General features: G+C 33.3%; 3 protein-coding genes across 4 annotated transcripts; 2 read left to right on the plus strand and 1 right to left on the minus strand.

The window, feature by feature from the left end:
• Positions 1-1783: 1783 nt before the first annotated feature.
• On the plus strand, positions 1784-3789 carry LOC145016651 (F-box protein CPR1-like). Its single transcript, XM_078974901.1, has 2 exons — positions 1784-2183; positions 2424-3789. The coding sequence occupies exon 2, from the start codon at positions 2513-2515 to the stop codon at positions 3602-3604; it is 1092 nt and encodes a 363-aa protein (XP_078831027.1). The 5' UTR covers positions 1784-2183; positions 2424-2512; the 3' UTR covers positions 3605-3789.
• A 3060-nt stretch (positions 3790-6849) lies between these two features.
• On the plus strand, positions 6850-8435 carry LOC145014237 (F-box protein CPR1-like). 2 transcript variants are annotated; one of them, XM_078972614.1, is made up of 2 exons: positions 6850-6947; positions 7233-8435. In XM_078972614.1, the coding sequence occupies exon 2, from the start codon at positions 7299-7301 to the stop codon at positions 8391-8393; it is 1095 nt and encodes a 364-aa protein (XP_078828740.1). In that variant the 5' UTR covers positions 6850-6947; positions 7233-7298; the 3' UTR covers positions 8394-8435. The 2 variants fall into 2 exon arrangements, with proteins under 2 accessions (XP_078828740.1, XP_078828739.1); XM_078972613.1 differs by having other exon boundaries at positions 6857-6987.
• Positions 8436-11661: 3226 nt separating this feature from the next.
• ATATH8 (Protein kinase superfamily protein) lies at positions 11662-15779 on the minus strand. Its single transcript, XM_078972612.1, has 16 exons — positions 15267-15779; positions 14938-15113; positions 14696-14861; positions 14535-14587; positions 14316-14459; positions 14115-14219; positions 13908-14033; positions 13648-13845; positions 13440-13546; positions 13196-13358; positions 13012-13077; positions 12850-12943; positions 12669-12781; positions 12507-12577; positions 12306-12423; positions 11662-12241 (listed from the first exon to the last, which is right to left on the minus strand). The coding sequence occupies exons 1-16, from the start codon at positions 15601-15603 to the stop codon at positions 11822-11824; spliced, it is 2457 nt and encodes an 818-aa protein (XP_078828738.1). The 5' UTR covers positions 15604-15779; the 3' UTR covers positions 11662-11821.
• Between the last annotated feature and the right edge of the window lie 3117 nt (positions 15780-18896).

Consider the following 18896-nt stretch of genomic DNA (forward strand, 5'->3'; position numbering starts at 1 on the left):
TACAAACCTGTGAACTCACCAAGATCATGTTGACGTTTTCAAAACTACATGTATTCATTGGAAACCAAGAGATGGAAGTTCGCATTCTGTGAAGTCAAGTCATGAAGTTGCAACCACCTACAGATAAGTGATGCCGCATTAGTTAGTAGTCTACAGTTTGAAACATCAGATCATATAACTCTGAATATTATTCTAATATCTTTTTCAGTAATAATATATTATTGCTTGATTTATATTTTGTACTATTCAATGTATGTTCAATAACTATGATCCATGACAAAGACGTTGCACAACCCGACGTTTTCATCGTCGGCCAGGGGTGTTATAGTATGTTACAATGTTGATATGTTGTAGTGATTGGTTGGGAGGGTAGATTTGTTATGATTACATGTTCTTGCTTCTTATTGTTATGTGTATCTGTCGACATGTTATGGTTAAGTTGAGGCGGTCCAGCTGTGTGTTGAAGGCCAAGAGGCTCGGGCGGTCCAATTCATTACTGTAGACCCATAGGAGCAGTCCAACTTGATGTTGTAGGCTCCAGTGGTGGTCCATCTTTGTGATGAAGGCCCAAAGTTATGGTTGGGTTGAGGCGGTCCAACTGAATGTTGAAGGCCAAGAGGCTCGGACGGTCCAACTTTGTGTTGAAGGACTAGATGTTGGTCCAACTTTTATGTTGTATATCTTGTGTGTATGCATTGTATGTGTATTGTTGTGTGAAGTATTTTGTGGAACTCACTAAACTTTGTGCTTATAGTTGTGGATTAATTAATTTGCAGGTATTTCATCGGTTCATGGAGATGCGAAGGTCGGACTATACACACACATCAACAATTTTTTGATTCGAGGTTCCGCATTATTTTTTTATAACTCTGATTTTAAATTATGGTTTATGAACAAATGGTTTAGACTTTGACGTAACTTTATGAAAATAAGTGTTTATTCTATTTTAAAAATGAAAAATACATTTTGGAAATTAGGAAGTTACACAATTGTTATTCCTATTTTGTTTAATTTGACTATTTTTTAACTTGTAAACCTATAGTGGAGTTGTATTATTTGGTTTAACCGATAACTAAACAAATAAACTAAAACCAAATAACTCAAAATTGATTAAACTGAATCTTATTTAGTTTAGTTATGGTTAATTCAGATGTATTAAAAAATCGATTTAACCGAAAACTAGTTTAACCGGCCGAGTAACACACCTACTACTAAGTACACCTTTATGAAGTTGTATATGTCCAAACCCCCTGCCCCATCTTCTTGTTGAAAGTGAGGTAGATGCAGAAGATGGAGGTCTCCAAGCATGAGGGGAAGTTATCTACTTACTCACACTATCCCTATTCATGATCTTTAATGTTTGGCTCACCAAAAAAAATTAATAAAAAGAATGAAAAAAATTCTGTGAGCTAGGCTGCCGCAACGAACCGCTTCAACAAAAGGATTGTGCTTTTTATTTCTTCATATTGTCAAGTGTGAAGTGTCCTCTTTATTGGATCGTGCCTTTTTATTTCTTTTGTCAAGTGTCCTCTTTAAATAGATAGATTAAACTATTTTGTATATTTAAATTTATATTAAACTAATTAATAAATAAATAGTTTTATTTTTGGTAAAAAAAAAAAATCAAATAAAACATACGGAAATATGTAATTTCTGTAAAATAAAACCAATATTTATATAATATCGGTGGAGTTGAGAGGTAATCAGAAACTAGCAAAGCGGTCCTTATCCTATAATCTCTAAGGTTGGCTCGGTTGCTTACACACATACCGCTGCAATTCATCCCACTTTTCATTCAAAAAAACATTATGCCTTCTTACACATACATCCCCTGATCCACATGTAGGGGGACGTATTGAAACGTGTTCAGCACGTGTTAAGACAAAGGTGCGCCGTATTTAGGGCAAACGTACGAGAATCTGTAATTTTGTCTTTTTCTTTTCTATGTGATATGAATGAAACTGCTTCCTTCTTCACTTCTTCACTTCTTCTCCTTCATTTCTCCTCTTCTCTTCTTTATTCCCTTCCTAATCTTCTTCAATACCTAATTCTAACTTCTCAAATCTCAATTCAACCCTTAATCACCCTGCGCAAGTGTTGCTTCCACCGTGGCTCTGCCATTTTCGACCATATCTCCAATACAGTGTTCATGTTATGCGTTCTCCTCCTCAGTTCCCACATAGGTATCTTTGTTTCTATTTCGAGATACAGTTTTTGCTCTTTAATTTCAACTCTATCGAATAATTATCATTCGCTCCGAAGCACTTTTGCATATGATGTTTATGAACGAATCTGTTAGTTTTAGGAATTCCTTATGATTCTATATATTTCTATACCTTTCATCTCCATGTTTGCTTATGTTTGTTATTGCTTTCTGAAATTTCGTACTCAAGCATATCATCTTTTTGTATCTTATAACACAGATTTTTCAATCACCTGAAAGGAATTCGTAGTCGTTGAACAAAATCATTAAAGGGATCGAGATTAGCAACACTATAAGGTATAATCCAATATGTCAGAAAGTGAGATACAAAACGCATATTTACCCGATGAGATTATAAAGGAAATCCTTTCTCGACTCCCTGTGAAATCCTTATTGCAATTCAGAAGCGTATCAAAACATTGGAAATGTGTAATCGCAAATACCGATTTTATCAAATCACACCTTAAACACGCATTATCTTCATCAACCCAACACCGAATCCTCATTCCATCTTCCCCTCTTCTGTCGTTAAGCTATAACTTATCACCAAACAACATCTACGAATCAACAGAAATTCATTGCCCTTTTTTGAACCCAAAAGCTCACACCAAGATTATGGGTTCATGTAATGGTTTGGTATGTTTAATGGATGACACAAGAGACATGATAATCTACAACCCATCAACCAGAAGACATTTCAAGCCCTTTCAATTAGCGCAACAAGCTCTTTATTTCTCAAACCGGGTTGAATTTGTATACGGATTCGGGTGTGGGTGTGGGTCGAACCCGAATGACATGAGAATGTTTAGATTCCCCCGATTTTCTCGTGACTTTAAATATAATAAATTTAAGGAACACGATAAGATTACTACTTCTAGTTCTTCCTATGATTTTATTGATACAGTTGGTACTTTTTTAAATGGTGTTCTTCATTGGTTAGCGCATCGAAGTGGCAATAATGATGATTATAGATTAATAGCTTCATTTAATGTATCCGAAGAGACATTTTTGGACATTTGTTTGCCGAATCAAGATTCAAGACTTCCGTGTTATGTTTTGGGTGTTTTACACGGATGTCTTTCTGGGCTTTGTAATGCTATTTGTTATACAGAAGTTGAGGTATGGTTGATGGAGGAATATGGGGTGGTTGACTCTTGGAAAATATTCGTTAAAATTCCACTTTATACTGGGATTGAGAACATTTCGTATATGAGGCATTTGAGGTCCTTAAATGATGATGAAATTCTTCTTGAGATTAATTTGCAATCGTTTGTGATTTATGATGCTAAGAAGAAGATGTTTAGGCATGTCACGAGTGCTAACGAATTGATATTGTTTGGGGATGCTGTGGTGTATGTGGAGACTTTGCTTTCACCTGAAGTCTTGTGTGTGATGCATTAGTTTTTAAAGAATATAATAATGTTTCATATAGGGTGCTATTAAATTTTTATCCATCTTTTTTTATGGGTCTTGATATTTATATGAAACCCACTTTATATTTTTTATTATAGAATTGTACTTTCATATATATTTCTCATGTGAGCATTGTATTTCCATATTGTATTTTGAAAAATCTATGAGTTATAATAAATGGCAACTGTTTCCTCTTGATTTGTTGAAATACTATAAAAATATCTCAACTTTTGATTTTAACAGAAAGGAAGATGTTCTTTCATTAGGTTATTCAAAAATGATAAAACATCGGAATTGGGATATATTGTTTTGAAAAAACTCCTCAAAGTTTATAACAATGAAATTGCTTTGTGTTTAAATAAATTCATTATGCTTCGTAGATTCCATTAAATATAATATTAAAATAAGAACAGGATATTAACGAAAATGACAGCTTTTAGTGATCATATATAATGTTTGACCATTCTTTTAAAAAATAACAAAAGTATCATGTTTAGAATTTTGACGGTACAATTGTTGAGTGTTAGACATTTTCATAATCTCCATTTAAAAAATTAATTCTATCCATATATTTTACAAGTGTTAACATTTTCATTTTATCCTATTTTTGAAATATTTCAAACGGTTGTATTTTCGAACTGTTTTATAAAAATCTCGAAAGTCTTATTTTTATTGTAGCTATTAATTGTTAGTTTTGTATACAAATGTTATATGGACATAATACATATACAATGGCATTTTGATGTTTTTACAAACAAAAAAAAAAAAAAAAAAAAAAAAAAAGATTTTGAGGACACTTTGAACAAGTTTGAAACTCTTTGTTTTTAATAGTTTGTATGTTTTTTTAGTTGTGTGGATATGTTAGATAGTGTTTGCTGATTCATAAAACTTTGTACATAGTGGTCTTGTTTTTTCATATATCATGAAAAAGAGTTTTGAAAATTTGCCATCATCGTTATATTGTTTCGAAACTCATATAGACAATCTTGGAACTTTATATTGTATATATTTTTTAAGCTTTGTAGTATTAATGTATTACTTTTGTGTATAAATGCTTAGTATGTCACCAAACTTGGAATATACTGGTCTTGAGATGTATTGAAAATCCAATTTGAATTTTTTGCCTTTATATTGAACAACTTTGAAACTCATTCATATAAATGATTTGAAACTTATACAAGGTTTAGATGTTGGTTTGAACTTCTTGTTTGTTGTTGATGTTATGTTCATAAATCTTTTTAGGTTGTTTGTGTTCAAATTGCCATTAAACCAAGAACGATAACACCCAGACAATTCTGAATTAAATGATGGTACATGTTTTACGATGGGTGATCATGGTTACACAAAAAGGGGGAAGATGAAACTTTCCTATAATTTGTCTATTCGTCTCCATCTGAGGCGAACACTCATAAAAGAAAGTCTTCATAATAAAACATTAGTTGACCTTTGAAGATTACCACAACCGGAAGTCCTCAAACGGGAAATAAAAAGGAATGAGTTGAAGTCGACATAGGGTTTCCTCAATGACCACATAGCTTGGTTAAGAAAGGGAGGCAAAAATAAAGTACTTAAAACCAGAGAAAATATACTTGGAGAAGACCCATTTGTTCTAAATATCCATAAATATGTTTTTTTACCTCAAGGTAAGGTACTATTGACTAAAGAAGTAAATATTCATTTCTAGTTTTCTTGGACAAATGAGATATTTTGGAAACTTTATGTTGTTTATAAATAAGTTTAGTAGCATGCCACAACATGATCTAAATAGTTTTATACAAGTTCATACAACTTATTTATTATTTTTTCTATAACGTGCACATTTTTCTTTAATGGCAAATAAGACCTGATAAGATGGTAAATAGGTTGCAAAGTTGTTATCATTTTAGGTTGTATTTGGCGCGCCACAACTAGCTGATAAGCTAGTTTATTTTTTGAGTTTTTTAAGTTGTCATGTTTGATAAACAAAAAATAACTTAAAAGTTAGCTTTATAAAAACATTTTCTAGATGCCCCTTTATATTATTTTATATCTTATAGCTATCAAATGTCATTTTTTTTTTATCAATTAACTTATAAACTAGCAAGCTAACTTTTCAGGTATGAACTAATATCTACTTTTTTTGATCTAATACCTCAAATATAGTCTAAATAAGTATTGACTAGGGAAAATGACTTGATAGAGTACGATACTTTTTGAAATGTACACATTTAGTCCTTATTTTTTTTAAAATAAACCTTTATAGTTTATTTTTTGTAACGATGCAATCCTTATGACCGACTATACCTGGTATACCGGTCATATACGAATTTTCTTTTAGGGAAAATGACTTGATAAGGTAAGATATTTTTTAAATTGTACACATTTAGTCCTTATTATTATTATTTTTTTGTAAAATAAACCCTTATACTTTATTAATATGTACACATTAGGTCATTTTCACTGGATTCTATAGGTTTTGCTGATGTAGAAGCACAAATGACACTAAATAGCAGTTAATTAGCTTAGTCACCGGAGGTGGGTGATCCTCCAGCAACAAGAAAATGGTGGCGACCCTTCTCTTTCTCGTCTCTTTTTCTTCCGGTCGAATAGCAACAGCCAAACACCCTTTACCTGTTGTGTTTCTCCGATCTGTCTCTCTTTGCCTCCATCTTTGAGATATGTTGCCAGAAAAAGAAGAAAGAATCGACGAGGGGGCTATCAAAGCAGCTCCTCGCCGTCAACTACCGTCTCTACTTCCTCTTGCCTCCCCCTTCGACCTAGTTGTTTTGACCATCATTCCTCCTTGCTACCAGTGATATATAGGAACACACAAAGGAGTCGCAGGAGATCAGTGTTCTCCCTCTTTTTCATAATGAATAAAAGTTTAAAAAATCTGGTTGTGGATATGTGGATGCCACCTAGGTATTTCATTTCAAAAAAATAAAAGAAAGGGAAAATGTCTTGATAGGTTAAGATACTTTTTGAAATGTACACATTTAGTCCTTTTTTTTTTTGTAAAATAAACACTTCCACATCAGCAAAACCTGTACAATCCAGTGAAAATAATCTAATATGTACATTTAATAAAATATAACAGTTTATTTTACAAAAAAATAAAAAATAAAAACTAAATATGTACATTTCAAAAAATATCAATTATACTATCGACTAGGAAGTAATTGTCCTATTGACTATTGAGTACCTTCGAAATATGTTATTGATTTTAGAATTTATTACATTTTATTAGCATAAGGTCGTAAACGGAAGGTTAAAATAGCTTCTTTCTACACCGTTCATATGTCCGAAAGTCCATGGCATGCGTTCTCCCTACCGATGCTGCCATTTCTAATTTGTAAGTTCTAACCCATTACCTGATGGATACAACATTCATGGTATGCGTTCTCCTCTCTATTTGTCCATAAACCCTAAGCTCGTTTTTTTTTTAATAGTTTTACAGAGGTTGCTCTTTAATTTCATCTCTATCCAATAATCATTATACATACGGATGCAATTGTCACTGTTATTTGGATTATGAATTGAATCTGGATTAAGTTTTAGGAATCCTTTCTATCATCTTGTGCAAAAAAATTATAGTTACGTCGAACCCTAATTTAACGCAAATATTTTCCATGTGCAGGTTTCTCAATCACCTGAAAGCAGTCGGCAATTGTTAAGAACGCCATTATCGAGTCCAGATTCCAATATGTCAGAAACTGAGTTACCAAATCCATATTTGCCTGATGAGATTGTAAAAGAAATCCTTTCTCGAATCCCTGTAAAATCCTTATTGCAATTCAGATGCGTATCAAAGCATTGGAAGGAGCTAATTACAGGTACTCATTTCATCAAATCACATCTTAAAAATGCCCTATCTTCATCAACCCAACATCGAATCCTTCTTCCAACTTCCCCTCTTATGTCTTTAAACTATAATAACATCAACGAATCACTACAACTTGATTCCCCATTTCCAAACCCTAAAACTTCAATCAAGATCCTGGGTTCCTGCAATGGATTAGTATGTTTAATCGATGGCACACGTGACATAATCATCTACAACCCATCAACCAGAAGACATTTCAAGCCATTTCAATCACCTCAACAAGCTCTTCATTGCTCAAACCGGATCGAATTCGTGTATGGATTTGGGTGTGGATCAAAAAACCCTAATGACATGAAAGTTATAAGATTTCCCCGATTTGCTCGTGACTCTGGATACAATAAATTTAAGGTACGCGATAAACATTCAAGTTCTTGGAGAACTGGATCAGTGTCATCTAGGTATGATTTCATCGATACAGTTGGTACTTTTTTAAACGGTGTTCTTCACTGGTTAGCTTATGGTAGTGGCAATGGTGATGATTATAGATTAGTAGCTTCATTCGACTTATCTGAAGAGACATTTTTAGAAATTTCTTTGCCACCTCAAGATTCAAGTCTTCCGTGTTATGTTTTGGGTGTTTTACAAGGATGTCTTTGTGCGATTTGTGATGATATTGGGTATACAGATGTTGAGATATGGTTGATGAAGGAATATGGGGTGGTCAACTCTTGGTCAAAATTGGTTAAAATTCCACTTAATATGGGGATTCAGAACATTTCTTATATGATGCCTTTGGGGTCTTTAAATGAAGATGAAATTGTTTTGGAGATTGATTTGCAATCGTTTGTGATTTATGATGTGAAGAAGAAGGTTTTTAGGTGTCCGATGAGTGGTCATGATTTGAAATTGTTTGGGGATGCTATGGTGTATGTGGAAAGTATGCTTTCACCTCAAGTGTTGTGTGTTTTGTATTGATGTAATGTTGATTTGATGAAGAAAAGATTATGGAATTTTTAATGCTTGTTTTTCATTTTCTTTTATATCTTTAATAAATATATATTTATTATTAATAAATATTTTAAAAATATACTTTGTTGATGCATTTGAAACTGCTTTTGATAAAATATTTGAATAGGTACGAATATATAATTGACTAATATTACGTTAATTATCATATTTATGTAAACATTTTAATAAATATATATTGAGTAATACATAATTAAAAGATACACTTTGTTGATGTATCCAGAGCTACTTTTGAAAAATTATTTGAACCATTTGTAATTAATTGACTAATATATATTATGTAAATTATCATATTCATGTAAATATTTTAATAAATATACATTATTAATAAATAATTAAAAAATATACACTTAGTTGATGTATTTGGAGCCACTTTTGAAAATTTATTTGAACCGGTAAGAATTGTAACTATAAAAACCAACGTGACATAATTGACTAATATATATGATGTTAATTATCATATTTATATAAATATTTTAATAATATTATTAATTAGCTAATGAATAATTTAAAAATACACTTTGTTAATGCATTTGAAGCTGTTTTTAAAAATTATTTGTAATTAAAAAACCAACATGATATAATTGACTAATATGTATTATGTAAATTAACATAATTAAGTAAATATTTTAAATATATACTAACTAATAAATAATTTAGAACAAAATATAAACTTATTCATGCATCTGGAGCAACTTTTGAAAAATTATTTGAATCGGTACGAGTTGTAATTACAGAAACCAATATGACATAACTGTGATATATATTATATCATATTTAGGTAAATGTTTTAATAAGTATATATTAAATATTTACTACTACACAACTAAAAAAATATACAATTTTGCATTGATACGAGTTATAGTTACAAAAACCAACGTGAACGATTTAATGGAAAGAGGGGTAGACATGCTTAGTGTCGTGAGATGGCACGGATAATTACTCAATCTTTTCATCCTAGAAGTGTAAAAATTTATAAATCCATCACAAATTCATTTGATATCCGTCACAAATCCATCAGAAATCCTTCACAAATCCGTTGAAATTCATCACAACGTAAGATAAATGTAAATTCAATGTAAATCCGTAGGTAAACCCTTTAGTGGCGGATTTAGTGACAAAAACTACCATTGAAAATGAATTTTTCTAGTAGTGCAATTCCAAAAATTTTGTGCAGCCTCGTATTTTTCTTTCTCCACCATCGAATGCAACCCAAAATGGTATATGAATGGAACCCGAAGTGGTACATGAAAACATTGAAAATTTGATTAGAAAAAACTACACCAACAATATGTAAAAGTTGACCAAATAAAAGCTTTCTTATGCCTTTTTGCACAATTTTTCTCAGACAATTTTTAGAATCATAAAGATTAGTAAGAACCGAGTGTGAGCATCCAAATCGGGACCAACACCGAACCTTAGGACATATATAGGTTTTTAGAGGCGGCTCAATCAGTTTGGGGGCTCTAAGCGAACCAAAAATTTGGGTCCCCTTAGTCTTTACTATAGTTGTATTTTCTTTTTTCCTTTTTAAAGCCTAATTCATATTTTCTCTTAGACATGATTATTAATTATTTGATTGATAATAACAATGAACAATCACTAATACAACTACAAATGAACAAACAACAATCTTGAAGTAATGCATTATGGATTAACAGAAATATTTACTGCCTTGAGAATAGAAGATAATGGAAAACTTAAAACTGGAAAACTCAAATTCATTCCAACTATGATTCTATCTTATGTAATAAAAACAAATATAAAAGTGAAATTTGACTTTTTCTATTTAAACTTGTAGTGTTTTAATCTAAAAGGAGAACTTATCTATAATTTTTAAGGGAACTCAAACTTGCAGGATTATTTTAACTCAAATCTATACACAACTCAATACATAAATCAATAAACAAATCACATATAAATCAATCAATAACCAACATTTCATAGCTTCAGGTTACATACTCTGCCTAGGTGTGATGTAAAAACAGAGGAACTCAAGTTGCATGATATTATAATTAAAAAGGGGAAACATAAAAATCCAGCATCAAGCCAACAACGCAAAAACTGAGTGGAAACACTAACGTAGAAAACAAAAATCACACAGAAACAAAGAAATTGAGCATTAATCAATGAACAAACAACAATGGAAAGTCGGATAATGACAAAAATTAACCCTAATCGGCTATTAACCTTAATAGATAATTAGATAATTGAAAATTCAATTGAAAACACTGATTACACATACCTTGAATAAGTTCAATGAATCATCATAGATTTTTCAACAACGGAGAAACAAAGAAATTCTTCAGAAAAAACGAGAATGGAGAAGGAAAAAGAACAAAGAATGTATGTTACCAATTAATAGTCCATGAAGCTTTTTACTGTCCAGGAATCGAGATTGGAGAAGCCTAAATCAATAATCAGTCAATCAACAACATTGATAATGGAGAAGAAAGGAATAAGAATAAAAGTAGAAAGTCGCTTTCGATTTTTTAGAAGGCGTACGTATCAGCAATCAGCAGCGAATGTAGTTGGAGAACAGAAGCATCAACATTAAGCTATTTAGGTTAAGTGGGGCCTTTTTAAAAATGGGGTCCTAAGCCCTAACTTAACTCATGAACACATAGAGCCGGCCTTATAGTTTTATGTTGTCAGGCCGATTATCGGTTCTTAGTTTTACACATTATCGATTCGCCTATTTCGGTTTTGGACTGAATTTTAAGAGACAAAATTTACTAAATCTTTTTAGTTTTTATGTGATAATATGTAATTTATGAATTTGTTTAAATGTCATAATTCACTCGGATTCAACATATAATTTAATGTTTGTATTTCATTTTAATTTATAATTTCATTTTTTTTCTTAATACATATTCATTATTCATTAACTTACAATCCCAAAAAGATAGGGTATCAAAAATCCTCCAAAGATAGGGTATCAAAACTGAAAAATGAAACTTTGTTTAGAGAATTACTTTTGTAAGTTTTTTTATATATGCAATTATGCCATTTTCTTAACTAAACATCATCTTATAATAGCATGATCGACATAAGAACATTATATCAAGTAAATTGTCTTTCTTTAAAAAACCCGTTAAACATATTCAAGTCGACAACTCATATAAACCATCTAAACTTGTAAATATCCAAACACTCACGCCCTAGTCATAACCAACATTACTACAAATATTTTTTTGTGAAAAAAAAGACCAAAGAATTAATCCAAATCTATTTTTTATTTTATCTTTTTAGCATCACTTGAAATGCAGTACTACCATACAAGTTCTCCTTCTCTACACATCATCACTCCACTCCACAATATCACGACTTAAAATTCCAGCCTTTCAATTTAGTAACAACATCATCGATCATTAACGTTAATTACTCACCACAAGTTTCTTAGGAGTGAACGACAATCGACCCAAATAATCTTCTTCAGACATAGAAACAACCACCTTATGACAAGCCAAAGCCGACGCTACCACAAGTGTCACAAAACTCACCCAACACAACCGAAGCATTAACAGCGGATCTTTTCTCCCAGATTCTAGAACCTTCCGGACAATCACTCTCAGCCGTCGATTTCCCACTAGGGTCTTGTAATCGACAGCTGGCATTGAAGATGACGATGATGATCTGTAAATTGGATTACACGTGGCTGACATCGGCATGAATGTTTTAGCAAAAGCTGTTGTGCATATTGAGTGGTATAACACGTCAGCTATGATTTTACAGAGTTGATATCTGAAAGGTTTTGCTTCCTTGGAAACTGTATCCCGGATTAATGATGCTCCATCCTGTTACAGATTTATAAAAATCATGAAAAGGGTATTTATGTCTTTTTGCATGATAAATACTTACAGCTGTCATGACAAGTCGTCGCACCACAACACCATCTTTTGAGAGTAAAAGTTTAAGGACTAAATTTACTGTATCTGATTCTGAAGAAGAAGAAGTCCCACTTTTTAATAATCCTTTGCTGAAAAAAAATATTACAGCTTTTTTTAAAATCTAAATAAGTTAGAAAAGAAGAATATTCCTTTTGGTGTTATATTTATATACCTTGTTGCCCCGATTTTCAAGAAAAAAGCAACCTTCTTCCATTGAAGTTGTTTTCTTTTGTTCATCACAACCTAAAATAAAAAAGTAACAATTAATAGAAAATACAAAAATACAAAAAATGATTTTATAAAGTTTAGGAAACGATTAAAATGTGAAAAATACCGAGTGAAGAATCTTCCTTGTTTCAAATGAGTTATCTGTTAGAAGCTTACGAACAACATACGGATATGAACTTTCAAATGTCTTGAAATTTGGATCTCCAGCCATTGCTAATCCTACACATTAATTAAAAAAATTAAAAAATAATAATAATTTAAGAAATTAAAAATATTTTTATATGTACCTTCAAAGGAAGCAATAGAACGTAGGAGAAGAGTAAAATAAGGTGGCATGCGAAGATGATATTTCACAGCTATAGCAAACACTTTACCAAGCACCTAATACAACAAGGACCAAAATTGCAAAATCAGATAAACTCAGGGACCAAATATGTAATTATCCTCACCTTACTAAATCTGATATCAGGGATTCCATCCTTGAATTCCATCTCCCCCATCGCATATTCCAGATCCTAAATAATTTAACCAAAGTTACAAAAACAGGATTTTTTTTTTTATTTTTTTATTTTTTATTTTTCTAAATCCAAAAATAAAACATTCTTTTTTTTTTTTAATTATATAATTAATTACCATGGTAATTCGTGAAACATTGGTTCCCGGCCTTACGATGTCCATGTCAGCAAGGGACCCCACAAGGGATGCCCAGTCAGCATTTACTATGTGAATAATCGCTCCAAGCATTGCAAACTTATGCTTCTTTTCCATTCGACAGATTAATCCAAAATCAAGAAACCTAAGAAGAAATCATCAAAAAATATAAATATAAAACTATAAAGATTAATTTTTCTATTTTTTAACAAAATGACAAAAGTACCCTATTTGTCCAGATGGTAAATAGAGCATATTTCCAGGGTGTGGATCCGCATGTAATAATCCAGTTTCAAGGAGTTGAACTAAACATGCTTCAACTCCTTTGTTAACCTAAAGATTATAATTATAATAAAATATAAAGATAATCTTTATAAGGTAAAAAAAGAAACCAATTTAAATTTTTAATACATAATTAATTACATATTACATACCAGATCAAAAAGATGTCTTTTAGCATCAATCCTCTGTTTCTCTGAATATTGCAATTCTTGTTCAAAATTGGTGTTACACATTGATAATAATTCTTTTGGATTTTCACCACTCATCCACTCCATAGTCAACACCCTCTTTTTAGTCAAATGGTCAAACACTTTTGGAACACGAATATACGAAAATGGTGAATGAGCTTCCTGCATATAAATAGTAATTATTCAAATTGGTAAAAAGATTAATAAAGAAGAAGAAAAATTACCATAAATTCTTTAGCATTTGCAGCTTCTAAAGTGTAATCCAATTCCCCTACTAATCCTTTTCCTAACTCATCAGCATAAAGGCGTAAATCACTTTTCCTTTTAGTCACTTGTTGCAAAATATCCAACTATAGAAGTGAAAAAAAAAGTTATTTTTAATTTTTTAATAAATGTAAATTGAAAAAGTGAAAAATGATAAGAAAACGAACCCCAACTCTCATAATATAAACATCACGAAACACAACATGTTTCAAATTAGGGCGTTGTATTTTCACAGCAACATCAACTCCATCTACTGTAGTTGCTCTGTAGACCTTAAAAAGATATGAAGGAATATAAATAAATAAATAAATAAGATTTAATGTTTTTTTTTATGTTATTTATTACTTATTAGTGAAAAGAACATATACTTGACCAAATGATGCTGCAGCTATTGCTTCCTCAGAGATGTAACTGAAGAAGGTGTCCACAGGGGATCCGAGCTCTTCCTCTATGATTTGCATGGCTAAAGTTCGGGGAAATGGAGGGATTTGATCATGGAGCTCACTTAAAGCCTAAAAATACCAAATTAAAGTGAAATTTGGGATTATTTAAACATTGAAAACCTTAAAAAAACACAAAAATTGAACCTTTGTTATTTGAAAGCCAATGATATCTGGCCTTGTGGAAAGGGATTGACCAACTGCATCAGCAACCAAAAGCATGTCACAATCCAAGAGTCTAACCAAAACAAGATTAAGAAAAATCAGCAAAAAAGATTAATTTTGTCACTGAATTCATATGTATATACCTTTGATAAAAGTGGGACCTAAGTTTAACATTGTTTCTTTTAACACCATTCCGAATTTGTATTGTGAATTGTATTCTTCGGTTTCAGAGTCTGTATTTGACGTTTTTGACCTTATAATTCCTGATATCCTGATTCTGATTGCAGCTGAAGCAAAGGAGCTAAAAACCTTTCAAAACAGAATAAGTGAACTATGAGAATATGTCAGAATGATGTGAGATAAGGTGATAAGGGTAAGAATGTACTTCAATAAGTCGAAGGGCTACTATATGAGGTCTGCATTTGAAATAGGTATCAGCTTCTTGTGCATTGTAAGCTTCTGGAAGTGGTTTTGTCCACATTTTAGAGAGATGGTAATAATAGATTATGTATGTTTCCATGGCTTTAAGGTCAGCCATGATGAGATCTGTGGTAGAGAGTTCTGTAAAGCAGATGGATTGATGTTAACATAAGTGGCAGAAAAGGTGGAAATGGAAATAATCTGAAGAAATAGCTGGAGCAATTCTTCAAATTGTAATTACAAGTAAATTATGCCAAAAATAGAGATTAGGGAGAAAGTGAGAAAAAGCAAAACCTGGATAATAAGGCTGAGGCCAAGAAGGAGACTGAAATTCACCAGAATAGTGGGGATCTTCGAGGTTCCGTAGCCAAACAAACTCATCTACCTTTTTCGAAATCTCCGGTAAACCAAGAGCTTCGCTCGTCCAATTGATCCCTGCACCGATATTCTTCTTGAGAAAATCGACATCTTTCTTTACAACTTGTACGAAATGCCCAAAGTTTCCAGCAACAGCACGACAATTGTTGTGGGGGCGTTTAATCGTTCTTCTTGAGGTGGATTGAGCTGTACAGCAGAGTACGGAAGCCGGAATAGACGATGCAGCGGCGGAGGTGGCTGCGGCGCTGAGCATTGGAGGCTAACAGGGCGAAACTTCCGGTGAATTTGGGTGGAGAGTTGATGGGGGAATCGGGAACGAAGGGTGGGAAAAGGGTAGCGTATCCTAATTTTTCCGGCATGTAGTGACAAAAGTAGAAACGGGTTTTCTCCTGGCGCCACGAAGTGCGTGATGCTTTTAGTTTTGTGATCGGAGAAAACCTTATAGAACGGTTATTGTTATAAATTAAACCTAAGTTAACGAGTTTTTATTAAATTCAATAAAGGAAACGAAAATATTTACAAAAAGAAAACGAGGGGAAGGTAAATAAAATTTTATCAGGAGAATTTGGTATATGTACTTGTTAAAGGTAGCTTCAGCTTAATATTTAAATATTATATTTTCACTTCTTAATGATAATTTATTTTTTATATACTTAAATCATTATAATTAAAAAAATATTAAAAGGACAATAATGGTACTTCTAATTTGCAATACATCTAAATCCCATAAAATCTAACGTTGATTTACTTTTGCAACCTCCTATCGACTTACGATCACAACCTCTTGTTCCCTTGTTGTCGCGGTTTCATTCCTGCAATCACACGATCACGCATCTGGTAATCGGCTACTTCCCATATTCATATTTTCTTTTCCTCCATTTTTGTTTCTGTTGTTGATCGATTTGTGTATGGTGAATGTGCTGAAAATAACACGTGAATGTGTTGATACTTATCTAATGTAATTGATCATTGTTAGGTGCATTTTGTGCACCTTTTTGCACAACTTTTAGTCCATTTTATGCCTGTATTTAGCTTAGTTTTAATTCATTATTCTTGCATTATTATCATATTCATGTTAGTCTCTAGAACAACCTTATTTGCACACTTTCATGTCTCTTTTAGGTAAACCGGAGGGTGGAGTGTGCTTTTGGAGGTGCCAAGGAGCATTGATGAAGATTGCGGGATGATCGGGCGTAAAATGGAAGAATTGAGAAAATCAAGTTTGGATTCGGAGTCAGAGGGCTACACGAGGCGTGTTGGGTTTGGCCAAGAAATCCAACACGGGGCGTGTTTGACCATTCCAGGCATTTTGACTTCACTGAACACGACCCGTGTTCATTTAGCCTATTTGGACACGGGGCGTGTTGGTCGAGATGAACACTTTTGAGCATCATACTTTGGAGCTGGAATCGAGGATTGATGGCTATATTTTCAGTCAACACGACCCGTGTTGATTTACTCTATTTTAACACGGGCCGTGTTCGACTTAAAAACTGCCTTTTGGCAGTTTTTTCCCCTTTTCATATGTCGTGAATTGGTTCATTTTGGGGCACATCAGAACAGACCATAGCACTTTTGGAAAGGAGAATTCGAAGGTTTTGGCAAGGATTTGTCCATGAATCATTTGGAAACATTTTAATTTCTTCTTTGTAAGCACTTTAGTACTTAATTTCTTCTTTAAGCTTAATGCAATCTTTTAATCTAATTCTAAGAGCTTGTTTAGATTAGGTTAGTAAGGTTAGAATTAATCAAAGAGCTTGTTTTGATTGATTAATGTGGTGAATGGAAAGTGTTAGAGCTTGTTAACACTTTCAAGTACCAACTTAGATAGAATGAAACAAATGTCTTGTCATTTTTGAGTCACATTGCTAAGTTGTCATACATGAAGTTGGAGTCCTTACAAAATCTGAATTTAATTCACTTATTTAGCTGATTACGTGTGTTTTTAATTTGGTTGTTTAGTCATTGCATTCTAACCCCCCCCCCCCCCTCTTTACTATTGGTGGCCATAGTACCTTGCGCAAAGAGGTATAGACTAATTATCCCGTGTCTTTGTGGATCGACTCTGCTTACCTTGTATTACATTTTTAGTGCAAAGCAGCAGTGTTTTTGGAGTCATTTGTACCCCTTTATTTGTTGGGTTTGACACGCCTAACAAATTGGCGCTGTTGTCGGGGAGACGGTGTTACTAATTGTTTTATGCCAAGATCTTTTCGTACAGGTAAACCATTGCCAATTAACTCGGAGATAGAAAGGACTGTAAAGAAGTTAAGGAAGCAAGCCAAGCTTCGTAAGAGGCAACCAGTTTCCGGTACTTCTTCATCATCTACTCCCCCAGTCATCAACATTTGGGAGGACATACCCCTCTCAAGTGTATCAGCCTCAGAAACAGAAATCCTATCACTCTCACCACAACCATCCTCACCCATAAATACCACTCCACCCTCTTCACCTGTTCATAATATCCTAAACACTTCATCTACAGAAACATCACCCACTTCTCAAGCCATGGCAGATAACCCTGGAGGGAATCAAGGTCCTCCAAATCCACCACCCGAACAAATTCTCCGTCAATTGTCAAGACAAAAGGTTACTTAACAACCTCTTTGCATCACATACCCAACCGCTACCAACTTGGAACTAAAATCCGGGCTCATTCACTTACTCCCAGCATTTAGGGGCCTGGAAAATGAAGATCCTCACAAGTTCCTCACAGAGTTCCATGTAGTATGTGTGGGTATGAAACCACACAATGTTGCGGAGGATCAGATCAAGCTTAGGGCATTTCCCTTTGCAATGCAAGATGCAACCAAAGACTGGCTCTATGACCTCCCACCGGGGATGGTGACTACTTGGGTAGACCTTGCGAGGTTCTTGGATAAGTACTTTCCCGAAATGAAAGCTTCAGCCCTACGGAGGGAAATTATCGAAATCAAGCAACACAAAAGAGAAGCTTTTCATGCATATTGGGAAAGATTTAAGAAACTTTGTGCTCTGGTCCTAACTCTGTGGACATTTCGGTCCTAACTTTGTAAACTCTAATATACACACAACATAAATTACATAGGAATAATGTTGTGCAACACATTACACAAATAGCATGCAAGATACTCAATCACATAGTTCTAATTACCACTCCAGTTAAAGTATAGTGAGAAGACTCACCTCGGATAACTCGGTAAACCTCGAACTTTGAAACCCTGTACTAGCCTCCGCCTAATCACATAATAACTACTCTAATTAATACAAATTCTAAAGGCTAGGCTAACCCCTCTCTCTAAGTCCTATAGGAAGGGTAAAAGGCCATTCTACCCCTCTAATGGCTCATAAGTCCAAACATTGACTAAATCCTAAAAGTCAACAAAGTCAGCGGTCAAAATTTAACCAGACTCGTCGAGTGCACTCAGGTGAATCAAAGAGTCCGCACTAGTCCTCTGGATCCTTCCAATCCCCACTTGGCAAAATGAGTCCCCTCTCCACTCGCCGGGTTACTCAGCAACGAATCGCGGGGCAACCCCGACTCGACTCATCAAGTCCACTTATGAA

Source organism: Lactuca saligna, chromosome 9 (assembly GCF_052625555.1).
Source record: "Lactuca saligna cultivar CGN05327 chromosome 9, ASM5262555v1, whole genome shotgun sequence".
Taxonomy (NCBI): Eukaryota; Viridiplantae; Streptophyta; class Magnoliopsida; order Asterales; family Asteraceae; genus Lactuca; species Lactuca saligna.

What these genes read in the sequence shown, in the direction of transcription:
- LOC145016651 (XM_078974901.1), top strand. Translation starts at nt 2,513, where the DNA reads ATGTCAGAAAGTGAGATACAAAACGCATATTTACCCGATGAGATTATA.
- ATATH8 (XM_078972612.1), bottom strand. Translation starts at nt 15,603, where the DNA reads ATGCTCAGCGCCGCAGCCACCTCCGCCGCTGCATCGTCTATTCCGGCT. An exon ending in CAAGGAAGATTCTTCACTCG is followed by an intron (nt 12,578 to 12,668) that starts GTATTTTTCACA and finishes TTTTTATTTTAG; the next exon opens with GTTGTGATGAACAAAAGAAA. An exon ending in TTGAAAATCGGGGCAACAAG is followed by an intron (nt 12,424 to 12,506) that starts GTATATAAATAT and finishes ATTTTTTTTCAG; the next exon opens with CAAAGGATTATTAAAAAGTG.